Source organism: Muntiacus reevesi, chromosome 15, assembly GCF_963930625.1.
Source record: "Muntiacus reevesi chromosome 15, mMunRee1.1, whole genome shotgun sequence".
NCBI classification, from domain to species: Eukaryota; Metazoa; Chordata; class Mammalia; order Artiodactyla; family Cervidae; genus Muntiacus; species Muntiacus reevesi.
This window is the reverse complement of record NC_089263.1, coordinates 29,868,310-29,890,414: the sequence shown is the minus strand read 5'-3', so window position 1 is coordinate 29,890,414 and position 22,105 is coordinate 29,868,310. Positions and strand designations below refer to the sequence as shown.

The window sequence follows — 22,105 nt, the reverse complement described above, 5'->3', positions numbered from 1 at the left end:
TTAAAAATGAAAGTGAAAGTCACTCAGTCGTGTCTGACTCTTTGCCACCCCTTAGCTGCCAGGCTTCTCTGTCCGTGGAATTCTCCAGGCCAGAATACTAGAGTGAGGATCCATTCCTTCTTCAGGGGATCTTCCCAACCCAGGGATCAAACCCAGGTCTCCCACATTGCAGGCAGATTCTTTACCATCTGAGCCACCAGGGAAGCTTATAAACCTTAAAGTATTTTTATAAATGTTAGGTGACAGTTTTTAAAATAGCAGTCTTGCTTGGTTTAAGACAGTGTTATCAATTTGATGTGAGATATTTCTGTGTACACACTTTGACACTGAGTTAGTTTGGGTTCTTTTGCTTTACTGACAAAGTAGAAATAAATGAAAGAAGGTATAAGTACCCCGTAAAGTCAGAATATCTTTCTTTGGAGCAGAAAATTCTCCCATAGGGTAGTTATAGCATACATATAGATGTCCTGTCCCAAAAGAGTTGCTGTTCCCTATCAAAGTGGACTTTATTGACAGTGTGTTACTTGACATGTTGTCATCCCTCAGTGTATGTTGATTGGCAGGGAGAGAGGAAGGAAAGAATCAAACACAACATTTGAGATAAGAAAGGAAATGGTATTTGATTCTTTGGGACAGTGCTTTTCATAACTGTTAATTCATATTGTTCATCTTAAATGCACTTGGTAGCATTTGTTTTCTTTCTTTTTTGTTTTATTGTTGTTGTTTTCTGTGTTTTTCAGTAGGCTTCAACATGCTTGACACTGAGGTCTCTTGATGGTAACCTAGATTAAATGCCTATTCCCAAAAGCTGCCTTTATCATTGTGGCAAAGGACATGTTCTGGTACTTGTCTATGCCTCTCGTTGAGAGAACAGAAGAGGTTTTTTCCACAGTTCCTAAAAAGATCTAACCAGGAATTAGCGCACGTGCTTTGGAAAGGAGCCATGGAACCCTGAGCATCCAGATCAGTGCTTCTCTGATGGTTACCAGCTGCCGAAGTGCCAGGACTCAGAGTCTGTTTCTTCCTCTCATCTTAGGCTAATAGATTTGTGTTTCAACAAGGTACTGCTTACTGAGTGAGGCCAGCTTAAAAGGCTGTGGGCATCTAGCACGGACTCCAAGATTCCCCTGTCCTTAGCACAGCTCAAGATCATGACTCTTCTTTCTAACCTAGCCTCCCTTCTTAGGGCGAACAGATTAAGGCTGAGAGTATTATGCTGCTTACTTGGAGACAGGAAAAAGAAATACCACAATTTTGTTAGATTTAAATGGAGACTCAGAGCACACTGGTGGGCATCAGTCAGTGATTTAATTTGAGAAGTATTCCTGTTCATATTCCTTCTAACAGCCTTCTGGCCTTGGGACTTGCATAGTTGCTGGGTACTCCCTTTATTCTCAACTCGCCCACATCCTCCCCTTCTATCCTCTTGAGCTCCCAGCCCTCAACATCATGAACTTTTTGCCACCTTATTAGCACATCTTGTTTTCTGCCTCCTGTGGCATTCCATGGCTCTTACCTAGAGCAACTGGTTGTTGTTGGTTTTGTTTTAACTATCCTGCATTAGTTCAGTTTTCTCAGTGATAAACAGAAGAGGCTTTGAGAAAGTTCAGTCACTGTCTAGTAATATTTATCATGTGGATCATCTCGACAGTTACCATGTGGACCCCCTGTGACTGCAAACCCTTTGTTCCACTCCCCTTGCAGCCCAGAGCTCTGGAAGTGGATAACAGAACTCCCTGATCCTCTTTCCTCACCATTTTGCTCATCTCCCTTTTTACTCCACGTCATACCTTAGCAGTTGTCCTGTAATTATTGCTAGGTAACTCCCTCTGAGTGAATATTTTGCTTTCAGCAGATTTTTTTAATGTGAAACTGAGGATTCTACCCACTTCTGAAATTTTTAATTTTTGAAATCTTTCTGAATCTTCACTGTATTGCTTTTCTTTTTTAGAACCAGAGAAAGCTCATAAACCTGCTTGAATCCTTTTCAAATTATTATTGATTAGGTCCCATTTGTTTATTTTTGTTTTTATTTGCATTACTCTAGGAGATGGATCTGAAAAGATACTTCTGCAATATATGTCAAAGAGTTTTCTGCCTGTGTTTTCCTCTAGGAGTTTTATATTATCCAGTCTTACATTTAAGTCTTTAATCCATTTTGAGTTTATTTTTGTGTATGGCGTTAAGAGAATGTTCTAATTTCATTATCTTACATGTAGCTGTCCAGTTTTCCCAGTACCAGTTATTGAAGAAACTGTCTTTTCTTCATTGGATATTCTTGTCTCTTTTCTTGTAGATTAATTGATCTTAGGTGCATGGGTTTGTTTCTGGGCTTTCTGTCCTGTTCTATTGATCTATATTTCTGTCTCTGTGCCAGTACCGTACTGTTTTGATTAGTGTGAAACTACAAAGTTCTGTAGTATCGTCTGAAGTCAAGGAGCCTGATTCCTCCAGCTCTTTTTCTTTCTCAAGATTGCTTTGACTATTCAGAGCCTTTTGTGTTTCCATACAAATTTTAAAATTTTTCTTCTAATTCTGTGAAAAATGCCATTGGTAATTGGGATTGCATTGAATCTATATTTTGCCTTGAGTACTATAGTCATTTTAACAATATTTATTCTTCCAATCTAAGAACATGGTATATCTTTGCATTTGTATCATCTTCAGTTTCTTTCATCTTCATCTTACAGTTGTCTCGGCCTTTGCTTCCTTTGCTAGGTTTATTCCTAGATATTTTACTCTTTTTGATGCACTGGTAAATGGAATTATTTCTTTAATTCTTCTTTCTGATCTTTCATTGTTAGTGTATAGAAATACAACAGATTTTTATATATTAATTTTGTATTCTGCAACTTTACCAGATTCATTGATGAGTTCTAGTAGGTTTCTGGTAGCATTTTTAGGATTTTCATGTATCACATCATGTCATATGCAGACACTGACAGTTTTATTTTTCTGTTCCAGTGTGGATTTTTATATTTCTTTTTCCTCTCTGATTGCTGTGGCTAGGACTTCCAAAACTATGTTGAATAAAAGTAGTGAGAGTGAGCCTCCTTGTCTTGTCTGATCTTAGAGGAAATGCTTTCACATTTTCACCATTGAGTGTGATGTTAGCTGTGTGTTTGTCATGTACAATGGAATATTCAGTTCAGTTCAATCGTTCAGTCATATCTGAATCTTTGCAACTCCATGGACTGCAGCATGCCAGGCTTACCTGTCCATCACCAGCTCCTGGAGCCTACTTAAACTCATGTCCATCGCGTTGGTGATGCCATCCAACCATCTCATCCTGTCTTCCCCTTCTCCTCCCGCCCTCAATCTTTCCCAGCATCAGTGTCTTTTCCAATGAGTTGATTCTTCTCATCAGATGGCCAAAGTATTGGAGTTTCAGCTTCAGCATCAGTCCTTCCAATGACTATTCGGGACTGATTTCCTTTAGAATAGACTGGTTGGATCTCCTTACAGTCCAAGGGACCCTCAAGAGTCTTCTCCAACACCACAGTTCAAAAGCATCAATTCTTCGCCACTCAGCTTTGTTCATAGTCCAGCTCTCACATCCATACATTACTGGAAAAAGCGTAGCTTTGACTAGATGGACCTTTGGTGGCAAAGTAATGTCTCTGCTTTTTAATATGCTATCTAGGCTGGTCATGAATTTCATGGCTTGGTCCTTGTAAGAAAAGTCATCTCCAGGCCCAAATATTGTTGTTCGGTCACTAAGTCGTGTCCAACTCTTTGTGACCCCATGGACTGCAGCACACCAGTCTTCCCTGTCCTTCACTATCTCCTTGAGCTTGCTCAAACTCATGTCCATTGAGTCAGTGAGGCCATCCAATCGTCTCATCCTCTGCTGCCCTCTTCTTCTTTCTTCAGTCTTTATCAGCATCAGGGTCTTTTTCAATGAGTCGGCTCTTCACATCAGGTGGCCAGAGTATTGAAGCTTCAGCTTCAGCATCAGACCCTTTTCAGACAGCAGTAAATATTCATATTTCATAAAGAAACCAACAGATCTTTTGGGCCACCAAAAGTCATCACTGGGCTGTCTTTCCTAGGTTGCTTGGAATTCTTGGTCCTTGACAGATAGTCATGGACAATACAGGGGCCGAAAGTTAAGTTATTCTACTTAACTATTCTAGTCTCCAAGCTACTCTAGGTTAGCCTCCTGCAGAACTAATTAGCCCCTCTTTCTTCTCCATCAATCTTGCTTCTCTTTCTCCATTGTCCCCCTGGACAGAATTTTTATTTGGAAATAGCCTTATCAGCATGAAGCCTTGCATGGTATAATGAAGAATAAACAGATTCTGGAGTCAGATCTGAGTTTAAGTCTCTGCTTTTTACTTAGTAGCTATGGTATCATGGGCCAAATAGTTATAACAGAACCTTAATTAAATGGTAATACTACTATGCAGGGTAGGACTTGTTGGCTGCTAGAAGTACATGTGTTCATTAAGTGCTCTGCACAAAGAAAGCACTTAGTTTAATATCAGTGGGGTGGATTTCTTTTCTTTTTCTTTTCTTTTTGGGGTTTTTATTGTTTTGACTACATGTTACCCTACTTAATTACTGAACTTTAAATCCCTGTGTCTGTGTCGCTTTGGGTTCTAAGAATCTATGATCTATTAATTTTACTTGGTCATTTGTTTTTTCTGCCCTAAGTCCAGACTTCATCCGGGTTAATTTTGGCTCAGCCTGTCAAGATTCTTTTTGGATCCTGATTTGGCTGCTTACTTAGTTTTTTTTTTCTTTAACACTGTGTCACATCTGAAGTTGATGTGTAAAAGATACATATATTTATCTAAATCATTTAAGAAATATCAAACAGGTTAGAGAATAGTCCAGTTTAACACTGTATTAATGTTCCCAGGTATTCTACTTGTGTTATCTTTTTCTCAAAGGGACTGTAATTCCTTGGGATCACAGACCATAGTAAATGCTTTATTTTTCAATCATATGATGTCTTAGTATCATTTCCATATATGAATGAATGAATTTTCTGACATAATGCAAGTAAAACAGTAAAAGAACACACTACATCAAATACTTAACTCTGTGGACTTAAAATATGTTTATATCTCAGTCCCAGATGAATAAGGGTCTGATTTAGACCAGTCTGTTAGCTAGACTTAAGGCAGTATATTTTTATTCCATCTTTAAATTTCTGTGAATCTTATATCTGTAACTGCTTTACTTAGAAGGTCAAAGGGAATGCTGGAACTGTATTCTTGGTTTTTGTCCTTATCACAACCTTAAAATCAGAGCACCCCATTTTAATCTATGGTGAAAAATAAATTCTTCCCACTGCTGTGGCCTTTATAAAGTATACCCATGTATTCATGTCAAACAAATTAATTAAATTCCCTTTTTTCTTATTTAGAGTATATACATTTATCTATCCATAAATCGGTCTCAGGTAACACAATAGTCACTGAATACAGTAAAAGTAAATAAATTTAGAATGATGTGAGTTAGAGCTTGACTGACTAGGAAGATCATGAATTTATTATCCAAGGTAAGATAAACATAAACTTGTGCAGTTTATCTCCTTGGCAGTACTGCGTTTACTTGATTCTTTGAAGCTGGTGAGGGGACAGAACTTAACACTTACTGAGAGCACCCTCAGTGCCAGCCACAGTGCCCGATGCTCAGCACGGCTTCCCTTGTTTACCCCGTTAGTCACCAGCAGCCAGGTATGTGGCCGCTGCCAGCATGAGGATTGAGAGCAATCATGTTTGGGACACGACTACAACCTGAGAGAGAGCCATGATGCTCTTTCTCGGAGAGCGTGTATTCTTTCCAGATGACAGAATGTTCTGAATTACTCTCCCATGATTATTGAGGTTTCATCCCTAGAGGCTTCTGTTCCTTTCTCTGGGTCTTGTGATCCTCACAGGGTAGCAACTGGTGCAGTTCATCTATAGTGGAAAAGGGGTATTCTGGTGGATGCCAGAAGCAGGTAAAGGACGTCGGGCTTCTGATTCTGATACCCAGGGAAACTGTCCTCTAGGGATTCCCCTTTTGGGATCAGTTGTATGTACATATGGACATAGGAATGGGATTGCCACGTCTAGGAGCCATTAGAAATAGGTCTTGTCCTTAGGGAACTTATAGTAAAGGAAAATGAAATGGGTTAAACTCTAAGTACCACTGATACTAGCCTGCCTGTGTTACCTTTGTGGAACTGTCAGCCTGGTGGTATACATAAGCTCTTCATAAAAGGAATGCTTTGCTATATATCTAATGTCTGCAAACTTAGCTTCGTCCGATGCATGGCTTCCTGTGCCTGGCCTGTAACTTGCTGCTTACTCCCATCTCTTGTTCGACTGCCTTGTCTGTTCTCTTTGGAGCTCATCTACTGTTGGAGCTTTGCTTTTCTCTTCAGTCTGCAACACAGTCTAGACTCTGTTAATCCTGTTTTCACCATGAGTTTCCTTCAGTGTTACCACGTATTTCTTTTCTGGGCTTGTCCTGTTCACCTCACCTCCAGTGCTGTTTGTTGTCCTCCCTTTTTCTGGGGGTTATGATATTACATGTTCTAGGCTTAAACCTATGCCTCCTCTTCTAAGCAGCTGTGTTTTATGCCATGGGATGTTTCCCTCAATGACCACAGCTAGTTAAACCAAGATTGAACATTTGACTCAAAAGCAGCCAATCTTAGAGTCTTAAAACTCAGCCCAAAAAGTTAAACTGGACCAGTCAAGATTGTCTCTCAGGAATTTGCAGTTGGAAAACCGTAAAACTCCAACCTATTGTGTGTGTGTGCGTGCGTGTGTGTGTGTGTGTGTGTGTGTGTGTGTTTAAATTTGAAAAATCACGCAGAGTAACTTCTGGGATGGTCATTACAGGGCTGTGTTCACTCCAAGTTTAGCAGGACTAATGGAGGCCTTTGTGGGGAGAAGGAGGAGACCAGAGCTTTGTGAGAGACGAGGGGGCTGGAAATGAGGGGAGGCCCAGTCCACAGAGCTGGCATTGTTCTTGCCCTCCTGAAGTCTGGGAGCTCATTTTCTCCTGGATTCACGTGAACATTCCCAACAGCCTTACAGTAAATGCCTCTCTTTACTTGAAATATTGTGAGTGAATTTCTGTCCCTTCTAACCTAGATTCTGATACTTTAAAATACAAATATTAAAAGATGTTTTTAAGCTCCAGATTGAATTGAAAATATTGGACTATGTAATAGAGCCTTCCTTGCAACCTCATAGCTGTTTTTCTACATTCTTCCATATCAAGAAAGAATGAATGAATGCCCAAAGTTTAAAGTAGAAATAAAGAGAGAAAGCACATTCTACATGTTCTCTAGGGTATCATTCTTTATGAACATTAAATATTTCTACAAGCTCAGACTGACTGAACTTTCCTTTTCTCTTCTAACCTTCATTTGGAGAACTTGTATAGAGAATTAAATACATTAAACGTTCTGTACCTGTAAAGTACTCTAGAGTGCAGATCTTACTTTCTGGATCAAAGATTAGACAACATATTGTTCTTTAATAAAATACATGAATTCTATAAGAACAAGTAACAATACTACTCATGTTCTTTATAGTCCTCAGATAGTAACTTTCTTGGTGGCCCTTGGGTCACACAGAGTGGTTTCCTCATTATTAACCTTATAATTAGGATTTAGTTTGAATCTCAGTAACATTGTCTTATTTTCATAAAAACTAAAAAATATATTTTCTTAGCCTCTGTTTTCTCTGACTTGACCATAATGGACCATAGTCCAACTTTTTAATATAGAATAAGTTTGTTCATGATGAACTTAATCATTTCACTGGTTCTCTTCTGAAATTAGAACCAGTTGCCTTCATGCATTAGAGAAGGAAATGGCAACTCACTCCAATGTTCTTGCCTGGAGAATCCCGGGGACGGGGGAGCCTGGTGGGCTGCCGTCGGACATGACTGAAGCGACTTAGCAGCAGCAGCAGCAGCCTATTTTGAAGTTGAGATTAAGATGTTTAGAAGGTGAGAAGATTGCAAGAGTAGTTACTCCCACCAGCTCCCCACTCAAATCCTGACAGCCTGATGCAGCTCAGAATGTTAATCCTATACTACAAAATAAAGCTTTATGACATTTTTAAGAACTGAGTAATTTGCCTTTGTTTTAAGACTCAGTAGTGCAGTTTCAACTGCTAGGCGAAAGATGAAACATTGTAAAAAACAAATGTTTATAGTACTCAAAACAAGAAAGAAAAGCATTGACTTACTTCAGTCTAAGCTTTTTTGAAATTGCAGTTTTGTTCCTCTCAAGGAAAGCACACAGTATCTCCATATTACTAAACATCTATCCCAAAGCATGACATAGTCATACACCTGATGCAAGTTTCAGAGCCCTGCCTCGTCCTGTTCCTACCTCTGTCTTTCCCAATAAGAAATGCAAAACTTCATTCTAGGTGGGGTGGTTGTGTTACCAGAATTACACTGGTACATTCCGGATTCATGATTCCTGATAAAATTTGCAATTTTAAACTTTTTTTCTTAGCCACTCTACATTAAGGCATTTTCTTTCCATGTAGACAGTTCTCACGTAATAGTTCATTGGTTGAACATTTCTGGTTACCTGTTTACTTAAGAAAATCTTTAACTGTCTTTGGACTATCACTGTTAGATCACTTCCTGGGATATTACTAACAACTTATTTGAGGCTCTAACTTTCTTGCTCTTTCCTTTACACTAATGCCTTCTCCAGGGAGAAGGCATTTTCATCAAGCCTAGCTATTGATTCAGAGATCAGGTTGTTGCCTTACTGAAAATCAAAATTCATATAAATACTTCTCAACATTGACATTTGAGTTAACATGAATACAAATCTCTCTCTATTTTTCAAATTTATGCATTCCAGCAAAAAAGATTGTAAAACTAATTTCTGTTAAGTGAATCCTATTTTCTTATTAATTTCTTTCATAAAATCAGCAGTGTATTTCTGTAAGGAAAATGTCAATGACCTAAACAATTGATGTAGAATTTGTGGCCAAGTCCTCTGGGGTTCTAGACAGTATAACACAGCAGTCTTGCTGAAAACACACTGTAGCGCTTTCAGAATTGTGAACTATGTAGGTCTTTGCTAACTCTGTAACCTCTTTTCTCTTGTCACCTTCTGAGATGGATTCTTGAGGAACACCTAAATAGGATGAAGATTACAATGTCATATTTTGCAAATATATTCACAGTCTAACACATAATGTATTTTAGGCTAAAATTTACTTCTGTGTTCAAACTACCATACACTTTTGCTTATTTCACATGCTAGCAAGATAATGCTCAAACTCATTAAAGCTAGGCTTCAACAGTATGTGAACCGAGAACTTCCAGATGTATAAGCTGGATTTAGAAAAGACAGAGGAACCAGAATCAAATTGCCAACATCCACTGGTTCATAGAAAAAGCAAGGGAATTCCAAAAAGCCACCTACCTCTGCTTCATTGACTCTGCTAACGCCTTTGACTATGTAGATCACTGCAAACTGTGGAAAATTCTTAAAGAGATGGGAATACCAGACCGCCTTAACCTGTCTCCTGAGAAACCTGTATGCAGGTCAAGAAGCAACAGTTAGAACCCAACATGTAACAATGGACTGGTTCCAGATAGGGAAAGGAGTATGACAAGGCAGTGTATTGTCACCCTATTTATTTAGCTTCTATGCAGAGTACATCATTTGAAGTGCTAGGCTGAAAGACTTGCAAGCTGGAATCAAGATTGCTGGGAGAAATATCAACAACCTCAGATATGCAGAGGATGCCACTCTAATGGCATAAAGCGAAGAGGAAGTAAAGAGCCTCTTGATGAAAGTGAAAAGAGGAGAGTGAAAAAGCTGGCTTAAAACTCAGCATTCAAAAAGCAAATATCATGGCATCTGGTTCTGTCACTTCATGGCAAATAGATGGGGGGAAAGTGAAAACAGTGACAGATTTTTATTTTTTGGACTCCAAAATCACTATGGATGGTAACTGCAGCCAGGAAGTTAAAAGATGCTTGCTGCTTGAAAGAAAAGCTATGACAAACCTAGACAATGTTGTAAAAAATAGAGACATCACTTTGCTGACAAAGATCCATATAGTCAAAGCTATGGTTTTTCCAGCAGTCGTTTATGGATGTGAGAGTTGGACTATAAAAAAGGCAGAGTCCTGAAGAACTGATGCTTTTGGACTGTGATGTTGGAGAAGACTCTTGAGAGTTCCTTGGACATCAAGGAGATCAAACCAGTCAATCCTAAAGGAAATCAACCTTGAATATTAATTGGAAGGACTAATGCTGAAGCTGAAGCTCCAATACTTTGGCCACCTGATTTGAAGAGCGAATCATTGCAAAAGACTCTGATGCTGGGAAAGATTGAGGGCAAGAGGAGAAGGGGGCAGCCAAGAACAAGATGGTTAGATGGCATCATCAATTCAATGGACATGGGTTTGAGCAAGTTCCTGGAGATGGTGAAGGACAAGGAAACCTGGTGTGGTGCAGTCCATGGGGTTGCAAAGAGACAGACACGACTTAGCGACTGAACAACAACAATAAACATATTCACTTTCTCATTAGATCAGTTCTAGGACTTAAGCCAGGATCTGTATTTAGAATTAGAGACAAGGGACTATAATGCACTGATGAATTAAACTCAGCTGGGATTTAGAATCAGAGCATTAGAGTTCAAATACCAGCTTTGCCAGTGTTTAATGTGAGACCTGTCTTTAAGACCTTATTGTGCTGTAGGATTTTTCATCTGGGGGATGGGAAAAATATTTCTATCTCACACGGTTGTTGTGAAGGTGAAATGCTAATATATACGAAAGGACTTTGTGAATTGTCACACTCTAGCATGGGATACTAGTGGCATGGGGTCACAATGCCCTGCACACTGCATGGTGTGTAACATCCCTCGACCCATTAAATACCTCTGCCCCCAGTCATTGTGATGACCAAATGTGTTATTACACATTTCCACACCCACCTAGGGGATTGGTACCATTGGTTGTGTACTGAGCAGTAGAGTTGTGGAAATAAAACTGTGTCCATAACCATCAGCAGGCTCATTAGTTAAAAAGTGAACTAAACAAGGGAATAGGTAATTTGGTGCTAAGTGTAATTGTACAAGTATGCGCCAAGTGCAGAGACAGCGAAAAGGATGGCGTCATTAACAGCCAGAGGAAGACAGAGTCTTTCCTATAGGTTTTAAAAGATAGATTCAGAGTTTGTCAAATTAACAAGTCTTCCTCAGCAGAGAACACAGCATGTGCAAGAACATGGAGACCTGAAATAACAGCATATACTTGGGAAACTGTAAACATTTTGATAATATTAGGACACTGTCAGTACAGTATACAAAATAACTAAGTTCAAATGAATTGGACAAAATGACTAATTCAGGGGAAAGTGAAAGATATTTATTCCTTATTTTTTTCACATTTTGAAGAAAGTTAATATCTTTTTCATTCCTCATTTTTCTATTATTGTCTCATCTTTCTGTTACCTTAATTTAAGCCTTCACTGCACATGCTGTTTTACCCAAAGAGGAATTCACTCATTTAATATATACTTTTATTGCCATGTGGCTAGCACTTTGTTTAGTATTGTGGGTGAAGGATGAGTGAGAGAGAGAGAAGACCTTTACAACGAAGTTGTAGTGAGTCCCTGCTAAACACTTGGCATTTTCAGAAATATAAGAGTAATAAAGTTATTTTATATTAATCAATATATTACATTTATTTAACAGAGTCTTTGACACATGTTCAATCAATTTATCACATTATATAAATGAAGAAACTAAGGCTTAAAAACACTGAATGATTTATCGTCTCTTATCACTTTGGCAGCTAGGACTGAGCATTCTATTCTGGTATTCTTCCTTCTCTATCTTATTGCCTGTATGGTATCACCAAAGAGAGAGGTTTTCAGTCTGGTTAAGAGCCAAAGGGGGACAAGAAGAATGATCTAACAGAAGTTCAGAAAGATGAACCAAAACCACTTGAAACTATTTGTATGTATGAGACAAAATATTCAGAGAAGGTCTAGCAATGAAGTCTACAAAAGCAGTACAACATTTCTGTGTTACCTTAAATACCCTTTTCATGATTTAAATCAGGTGGTAAATATAAAGTAAATTCATCATAAGACTTATTCCCCATCAATACCAGATATAGATATAGAGGTGGAAACCACATACCACCTTATGTATCTGCTACATTACAGCCTCTCATTAAGTGTTAATAAAATGTTATTTGCTGATGTGGGTGAAGTTTAGGATACAATCCATTGTTAAAGAACAATTCCTCATTTCTAGGCAGGATTATTGTAATGTAATTCTAAATAGCTATTTTTAGATCAAGATTTACTAAAAGTAAATAACTTTCCTCAAGATAATGAGAGCTTAAAAAATTGTTTTGAAAGCTAATTAGCCGTGTGGGTGTGTATGTGTGTGTGTGTTGTGTGCTCAGTCGTGTCCAACTCTTTGTGACCCTACAGACTGTAGCCCGTGAGGCTCTGTCCGTGGGATTTTCCCAGCAAGAATACTGGAGTGGGTTGCCATAGTGATTGATAAATACTCTTCCCATTTGACATATTGAGGCATTTTGTTTGTGTCAGAAGGCAGCACAGAAATGGTTACAGTTGACAGCTGTTATGCCACTAATAAGATTAAAGTAAAGAAATTAGTTGTGTCGACTTTAATCTGCTGTTTAACACTGCAAGCCACCTGGGGTCTTCTCCAGAGCCTATGTGTTTAATTGTGACTTTAAAATTATATAACCAGATCCTACTTAAGAACATATCTAAAGACCAGCTGATCATAACTGTCTTGTTATGAGACAAGACAGAGTTTAACACTAGACTTCAAATTAATGTTTTAATTTTATGCTCATCCTAATTTTTAAATGTATTATTGTAATCTTTGCAAGAAAACACCTTCTCAGTGGGAGGTTAATTTTAGGAAACGCAGAAAGTCTAATTAGGTTGTACTTAAAATATATGTGATTTCTCATTTAAAATTAGAGTATGTCTCTATGGAATAATTAAACTGCTTATTCTAATTATACCAAATTCACCAGCTAAACAAGAACCTTTGAAATAATTCATCTAGTTGAAGATTTCTTTCTCCAGCTCCGAGGCATCATTATACTTAGGAAAATCCCTGAATTAAAAAATTAATTTTAGTGTTTTAAAAATGTTACATTGTAGAATATGATATGCAGTGTAGCAGTCATTTGTAATTGTTACACTGAGTTTTGATGCAAACTGAGGTGTAGAGCACATAATTCACATCTGCATAGCAAAGATTGGTTGGTCGGACAGCACCATTAGCATCCCTTCTCTACCCCAGTCTTGAGCTGTCTTTTATTTCCAGTTCCTGAATGTTGGCTCCTCAACCACCCTAAAGGAGGGAATCAGAGGTGGAGAAGGCTGTGTGAATTTATGCTAATCATCACAGTGCCAGTGGGGAAAAGTTTTCCTCTTTACCTGCAGCTCACACTGATTCAAATGTCCACTGCAAAAATTCCCCGAAATTCTGTCACAAATCCACCTTCTCTGTGGTCACAAAAACATTAAAACTGAATCATCTGTTTATTGTTAAATTTTCTGCATCATTCTTCTGTCCCCAGATTTATTGCCGAAAAAACATTTTCTTCTTTTTTTAAAGTTTTATTTACTTTAATTTTTGACACTGGATCTCTGATGCTGGTGGGCTTTCTCTTGTTGCAGAGATCAGAGACTTCTTTTGTTGCAAAGCACAGGCTCTAGGGCGGGCAGCCTTCAGTAGTTGCGGTTCCCGGGCTCTAGAGCACAGGCTTAGTAGTTGTGACCCACGAGCTTAGTTGTTCCACAGCAATTGGCACCTTCCTGGACCAGGAATCAAACCCATGTTTTCTGCATTGGCAGGCCGACCCTTTACCACTAAGTCACCAGGGAAGCCTGAAGAAGGCATTCTCTTATTAACCAAGACTTGCTTATCTAATTGTACTAGTTCAGTATTTGAATTTTGTTATTCTCCATGTCAGAAAGAGGAAAGAGAGCTGTTATGTAGAAGAGTTTGAGGGAAAAATCCCTTTGAGTCCTGAAATATCAGTATGAAATTATGAGATACTTTTAGCTAGGGGAATGGAGCTCCCACCCCTCTTCACTCTAATGATTGTTTAAAAGTAGAAAATGTGACTAATGAATGTATTGGTATGTCCCACAGTTATCTGTTCTCGTATGTTCTGCTTGAAACAAGGAAGACAGCTGTCCCTTCATTTAGACAGATCCCTGTGCCCAGCCAGCTGTGTGCTGCGTGCTATGAGGATTCCAAAAAGCATGAATCGGACAAGGACCTGAACTAGAAGTCACTCAGAGTAGTTGTATGATAGAGTTTTCAGTGCTTTGACGCTGGTCTGTTTTTAGCCTTCCTAACTGGCACATGCAGCTTTCACGTGGGCCAGTCCTCCAGGGCCAGGCCTGCATCACAGGCCCCATTGTGTGAGCAGCCACTTGCTTGGTGGGTGCAGTTAGCATGTTAGAATTCTAGCTGCAGTTGCATCTCCCTAGTTTCAGATAATTCTTTTTGATAGTATCTAAGCAAGTTGTTTTAGTTTGGAGCTTTATAATGACAAAACATAGTTTGAAAATGGTGAATACAAACTATATACCATTTATTAGATGCTTAATGCAAGCAAAATGTACTTAGTAAATTATAATATGTTAGGAAGCTCTAATTTTAATATTCATGTCACCCCTCCCTGGGAAACTTGTATTACTCCAGGTCTGTGTATCTGGTTCAGTCCAGATAATCTTTCCTTAAACAATATCATTTGCTAACCATCCTCTGTGATTTGTGATATTCTATCCCTTTCCTGCGCTTATTCACATCAAGCCAATTCTTTCCTTCCATGAGGACTGAAGCAATAATTTACAAAAATTCCCAGTTCCTCTTTGCCAGCTGTATTGTTGTGACTCTGCTACTTGGCACAGGATTTTGCTCCACAGGAACATAAAGCCTTCGCTCACCTCCATGTATATAAGTGATATGCCATCTATTATGAACAAATGCTTAATGCAAACCAAAGGCATTTGGTAAATTATAATTTATAAGGGCTCTGGTTTTAAACTGCCAATGGCAGTTGTTTTTAAATGTCTGTTTTCTTGACACTGGTATCAGATAATGGATATGTGAACAGTGTTTTCTGAAAAGCCTTAGTCACTACGAACCTCATAAGGATATAAATTTACGTACTTCCTAAGTTATATTATCAAGTCCTCTTCGACTGCAACTCTCTAGGGCTTTTCTATTTAACTATTTCATAACATCTTAGATACTAATCTTAATGTCTGAGGTGTACTACACTTGCATTCAAATAATGTTCTTCTTGGATTTAAAAAAAAAACAAACCCACCTTTGTGACGCCTTTTCTGTCCTCTGTTTTTCAGAGAAAACATTTTCAGTGAGAAGACCTACTGATACAAGATTCACTCATGTATTCATGATTATCTGGAGCAGAAAGCCCTTATCTCCACCCCCAACCACAGTGTACTTTTGATGGAATGGACAGTAAGATTTTACTGTCTTCTCAGAAGATACTTTTAAAATCTGGGGCTTTCTGTTTGATGTTAAAAAGTGCTTCCAGTCATGTGGGTTTTAAATTACAAGGAAAGCTGCTTGGGCAGACCACCCAAGCTGGGTTCAAAGAAGTGATCATTCTAAGACAGGTGCTCTTCAAATAGAGGTTGTCTTTCAAACAAGTTCTACTGAGTGGACAAGTTTTTCCTGACCCCTGGGATTTTTTATACTACCCCCTCCCAGTTTTTCTCATCAGAAACCAGTTTCTTTGTGGAAGTTTCTTGGGAAAGTTTTGTAAGCATAAGACTATATAGATGTAACATTCCACACTTTACTATTAAATGCAGTTTCTTTAATGTAAAGCACAGAGGGCATTAGGACAATAATCCCACACCCTGTGCTGTTTGCTTTTTCATGTGTAGATTTACTTATGCCCTGATATTCCACAAAAGAGTTTAGATAAGTTGTAGGGTTTTCATTGACTAAAAAAAAAAGAGAGATTAGAAATCAAGACCATAAAAATTATAGATCAAAATCAAAGGGAAAAGAGGGTACAATTATAGAACTATAAATTCCACATGTCATTCTAAATATAGTACCATCATTTTTGAAACTTTGAGAGATCTGCAGTTGTATATATTGGTCCCACTATACAGCTGCAATACATAAAGCAGTGTGTAATTGCCTTTATATATTACAGAACTTACATAAATTATCAACTAGACTAGAAAACCGGGAAACACAGCCTGTGTATACTGTGTATATAGTTATAGTAAAGGTGGCGTTTCAAACCAGTAGAGAAAAGATGAATTATTCAAGAATTTCTTGGGTGGGGGAGGGAATTTAGGCTTCTGCTTCATGCCACACATCAAAATAAATTTTAAATGATTTGATAGTAAATTGTAAAACCATAACATTACCACACACAGTGATGATTAAATACATACAAATGGCTGGATACAAACATGTAGTTACCTCATCTCATGGTAAAGGGTAACTTTCTAAAGGAAAAAGGGACAGGAAGAGAAAATAAACCACAAAGAATCGACTAGCTACATGAAATTGTTTAGCTTCAGTATATAAAAGATGCCTTAAAAATAGTGAGCAAAATTATTGGCAGTAGATAAACTGAAAAAAATATTAACAATATGTATTAACCCTTTGCTATATATATATAATGAGAGAATCCTTATAAATCATTAAGAAAAAGAAAAAAACCTTCAATGAAAAATTTTAGAGGATAAGAATAATTAACAAAAAGAAAAGTTTAAATGGCTACTTACCTCATATCTTACCCCACAATCAATTTCATATCTTGTATTTAAATGTAAAATCTATGAAAATACCAGAAGTAAATTTTTAAAAATATTTTTGTAATGCTGAAGTAGGAAGACTCTTCTGACACAACATCCAGATATACTGACGGGAAAGTTTGACAGATTTTATCAAATAAAAATGAAACCATTCTTTATGACAAAAAGCAAAAAATTTAGATAAGCAACAGACAGGAAAATTTATTTGCTGTATATGGTGATAAAAGGTTCATATCAGAACTTCCCTGGTGGTCCAGTGGTTAAGAATCTGCCTTGCAATGCAGGCGACATGGGTTCAGTCTCTCGTCGGGAACGAACACCTCACATGCCATGCCAGCGCAAAGGCCTGAGTATAGCCTTTACTTACCCCACATACTTCAGAGTCCACACACCACAACCTGAGAGTCTGTGCGCCACAACAAAGACCCCACACACTGTAATTAAGACCTATTGCAGCCAATAAACAAAAAGTTAATACCTTTGTTATTGGTAAAGGGCCTTAAAATCAATAAGAAAAAGACAACCCCCCCATAAAAAATGGGTAAGAGGTTCACAGTGATAATTAAAGAAAATATAAATACACATTGCCAATAAGCACACGAAGTGAAACGTCCTTAATCACACTAGCAGTTAAAGAAATGCAACTTTTAACATTTTTAGCTGTCAGATCAGTAACAGATTTTAAAAATGAAAGTATCTGATGTTAGTGAAAACATGGATGAACTTTTTCTGGGAGTATAAATTGATTTAAAATACTTTTTTTCTGGAGGGCAATTTGAATTTTGCAATGCCTATCAAAAATCTTAAAGTAAATCTTCATATCCTTTGAACCAAACTACCATTACCGAACATTTACTCTCAGGAAGCAGAAGGGTTTGTTGGGTACAGCCGTGGTGAACGCTGGTTGTGCAGTTGAGCACCCCCTGCATTTATGGAGTTCCCAGGCACACAGTGTGGCCCTCCCTCTATATGTGAGAGCATACCAGGAGTCTGCTCCCCAGTACTCTTTGTGTCTAGGATATAAACTTGTGACCTAGGCTTCACAACGCAGCATACCCACTCCAGACTTTTACTCTGAGGCTAATAAAGTAAGAAGCAAGGACATCCCACACTCTCTTCCTTTGACAGTTGCAGGCAGCTGCATCTGTTGTCCAAGGTCATAGTGTGAGTTCAAGCTGTGACATATGGTGCCTAGAGTTTTTTTGTTTTGTTTTGTTTTGTTTTAGCAGATCAGGTTCATGGTATGTGATTTGGATATTGGTCCATGCAGTATAACTTTGATGAAGGTGTTTTCTAAATCCTATGATATATCCAAAGCTTGTCAGTTAATTTCCTTCCTGTTTAAATCAACCAGAGCTTTCTTCCCTTGGTGTATAACTAAGAACTCTGAATATTAAAACAGCATTCTTTCATTATGTTGAAAATTGGATACAATAGTAAGGAATTGATTGATGTAAAATTTTACATACATTGGATGATCCTGTCCCTTCTTTTGAAAGCTACAGTATTTCTTAGTTTAAGTAGTTTGATCAGAAAAGGAATTTAAAATAAGAAATTGGATGCTTACAAATTTGTTGGAAAAGGTTGCAGACCTCTTTATTGACTCCAGAACAATACCAAACATGTCCACTGGGGGCACTGCTCCCTCTGAGGCCAAAAAATGAAGGAAGAAGAAGCTAATGCCACACACAGCTTTCTGTCACACTCAGGAAACCACAATGGGTACTGGAAGCTGCAGATCAGAGATTAGGAAATCAAATAGTACAAGTTTTCCCACTGGTTCTTGACACACAGAATCTGGAAAAGGGAACCTGAGTCTACTGCAGGGAAGCCTCACCTTTCCAAACCTTGCTTGTTGACAGCAACAGCCAACAGCAGGGAAAATGGCCTTGGCTCCAAATCTTGTATGATACCATTTGTGTAGGGGGGAAACTCTTGCCTATGCACAGACTACTGGAAGGACATGCGCACTAGTAACCGTGGTGATTTCTAAGGTAGGGAATTGAGGGGCTGAAGGACATAACTAAGGGGGAGGTACTTTTCACCATACTTCTTGGTATGTGTTGTACTACGGTCATCACTCCTAGTTAGAAAGTTACCAAGTTAAATTTTATTAGTATTAAAGCTCAGGAGTTTTTACTGTACTCCAAGGGAACACACCTGCAGGTCTCTGAGGAGTATTTCAAGGCTCTTTGAGAGGAAAACAGAGTGGGACTCTGGGTCAGAGCAACTCTGATTTTATCTGTTCTTTGGTTTAAGCTTCTGAAAAAGATTTCATTAGCTTTTAAGCTTCTGAGCAAGAAAGTAAGAAAGCTGTTTTTTAAAAAAATTTAAGACCAGTGTTATGGAAGAATATTAAATGTCATGGAGAAATATTCATTTTACACATATTAACTAAGTGAATATTTCTAAGATGAGAAGACTAGAAGTACAAGTACCAAGTATCATAGTTTTTTACTGTTTATTTGTGCTCTCTTTCTTACAGTTATTATAATTATCTTTAAAATTATTTTTATAATCACAAATACATGTTATTTTTTTAACTGAAAAGAAAAGCACTTTTGCCAATTTAAATACGTTAGCTAATAAATAGTGCTTAATTGCATTTGTGGTAGATTTGTTACGTAGAACCTCCAACTGATGTGTCATAAATGTGCTACACCTAAGACACATAAGACCCCTGGACAGTCCTCAGGGGTTAAGTCAGGCTGGAGCTGAGCCTCCTCCTGCTCCCTTCAACTTAGAATCCTTTCATTGTTCATGCCAGTATACCATGTAAAAACTTACGAAGCATGGTGCTTTATTATTCTGGAAATTACAGCTTTCAGAGCATGCTTTAATTTGATTTGATTTTTAAATGTTTTAATTGTGACTTATAACAAGAATCATAAGATTAATAACTCTAATGAAGCCTATCATTATGAATTATTTAACCATGTGCCAGGCACCATCCTAAGTACTTTGCATCTATTATTTCACTTAATTCTTATGATGACCATGTGAAGCTTAGGTATTATTATCTCAGTTTTACAGATAAGAAATTGGATGCTAAGATATAAATGAGTAACTTGCTAAAACCTCAAATGACAGAACTAGGTTTCTAACCTAGTATCTTATTCCAGTATCTCTCCTCTTAACCAACATACTCTAATGCTCAAGTTTCAGGAACCTATCAATTATGTTGAAGCAAGTACCACTACATCAGCCAAACAGATGATTACAACAGGAGCTGTCTTTACCATCTTTCTCCCACTAGAGCATCAGCTCCATGAGAATGGAGAGCTTGTCTGTCTTGTCTACCTAGCACAATGCCTGGAAAATCATAGGGAATTACATATTTGTTGAACAAATGAATACTTACATGTTGATTCTTAGACCTATGCTTCTCAACTCTGCCTGTACATCAGAATTGCTCATAGAACTTTTGAAACATGCAGAATGTCTAGAGCCCTCCCACTCCCACTAGCATGTCCAGGGGAGGAATTCAGGCAAGTCTGTATCTTTAAAGATACACAGGTGATGTTAGTGCTCTGTCAAACTCTAGAGCCCCTATTCCAGAGCAGTGGTCTGGAATTTTGTTTTAAAAAAAAGTGAAATTCATTAAAACACAAATTGCTGAACTCCACCCCCAAAGTGTCTAGTGTTTAGTAGATCTGGGGAGAAGTCTGAGAATTTGCATTTCTGAAAGTTCCCAGGTGATATTGATGCTACTGGTTCATGGTTCACACTTTAAGAATTATTGTTTTAGAGGATTGGTTGTAAGGGACTAAATCAAAACATTTGTACATAGGACTTAAGAAGGGGATTTAGTGAGGCCAGAATCAACATTGATCACTCAGGCAGTGCAGGTTTATTGCAGCTTTCAAAGCACTCACAAGAATGCCCATTGAGTTTGTTGCTCCAAAACTTTCTTTGAAAAATGGGATATAATTTTTTAATACCAAAGGGAAAAAAAAAAACCACATTTCTTTGATGGGTTTGACCCAAGACTGTTTTACTCTTTAGGTCCTCTCCTGCTGAGGCACTCTGGGCTCATCTGTACAATCCCTGGGCAGGTGTGGTGCTCACTCCCCAGACCTCTGCGGTTCTTGTCTCACAAGGGAAAACCTGTTGTTTCTCTTCATGTGTGCTCCTTTCCTCCATCATCTGCCCTTGTCAACCAGGAGACCTGGCAGCAGGAGCTTTGGCACACTCTTTTTTCTGGATACTATTCAAAAATTCTAGATCCCAAAATTCCTGGGTAACATCTAATCTTAGATTATTAAGACATTGTCAGTAGACTGGTAAGTACTTTTCCATTGCCTGCTGCTGCATTAATAAGAGGCAAGAATTAGTTTCTAATGAGCACTAGGCTGTGGATAAAAATTAAAAGCTTTTATATCTAGCTGATGGACCTTGCACCTAGTAATATTTGGCTTGGTTTTTTAAGAGTGATTTCTATCCTGTGCCTGCTGCTTTTGTACCATTCATTTTGTGTATTTCACATTATTTAGAGAAGAACTGCACAAGTTTTATAAATGGTGTTTTTCTCCTTCTGTTAGGTCTCTTTGCAATGCAATCAATGTTTACAACCTCACCTGCAATAACTGTTCAGAAAACTGCACTGATGTTCTGTTTAGTAACAAGATTACCTTCTTAATGGACCTCCTCATACACCAGTTGACGGTATGTAATATTATTGCTTTGAATTAGAAGCAGTTAAGATTTGAAAAATATCCCCTATGGAGAAAACTAAAAGAAGCCATCTTATTTATTATCCAGATTAAAAAAAAAAAGTGAAGATGATTTGGAGAGTAAAATAGGAACTGGCAGAAAAACCTCTTCATTTGAAAACCTTATAATGCATTCTTCTAAGTCCCAGTATTTGATGGATAATGTTCTTGTAGCACTTGCTGGGATCACAGATTTCCATGGTTAGACTGGGACTTTGGAATGAGTTAGGCTCAAAGCCATATCTCTGAGGTCATAGGAATTAGTGCTGTACAAGGGAAGAAAGTCTCATAACCTCTCTTGCCAGCTCAGTTTAAAGGGTCACTTTATGTTTATTTGGTAAGAAACATAAAGAAAGAGAAGTAATGCCTTAGTGATGAGGCAGGATGAATGGTGGGAGAAGATGTTAAAGAAATGCGATTTTTTTAAAAAAGGTCAATTTAAGATGGACTTTTTGAGGGCCCTTGATGTATTTTTTGAAGCAAGAAACTCCTCTGTCACAAAGGGGCAAACCTGTTATACTTTTGGAATAGGAACAAGCAGCCAATTGTAGCCTTAAATTTTACTTCAG

The 22,105-nt window shown here is 38.0% G+C and overlaps 1 protein-coding gene across 2 annotated transcripts in view; it reads left to right on the top strand.

The window, feature by feature from the left end:
- SCAPER (S-phase cyclin A associated protein in the ER) overlaps positions 1–22,105 on the top strand; it is a 398,005-nt gene that overhangs the window by 253,996 nt on the left and 121,904 nt on the right. For both annotated transcript variants that reach the window (XM_065906683.1, XM_065906682.1), the window contains exon 25: positions 21,366–21,489. In XM_065906683.1, coding sequence (XP_065762755.1) covers positions 21,366–21,489 — 124 coding nt within the window. The remainder of the gene's footprint in view (positions 1–21,365; positions 21,490–22,105) is intronic.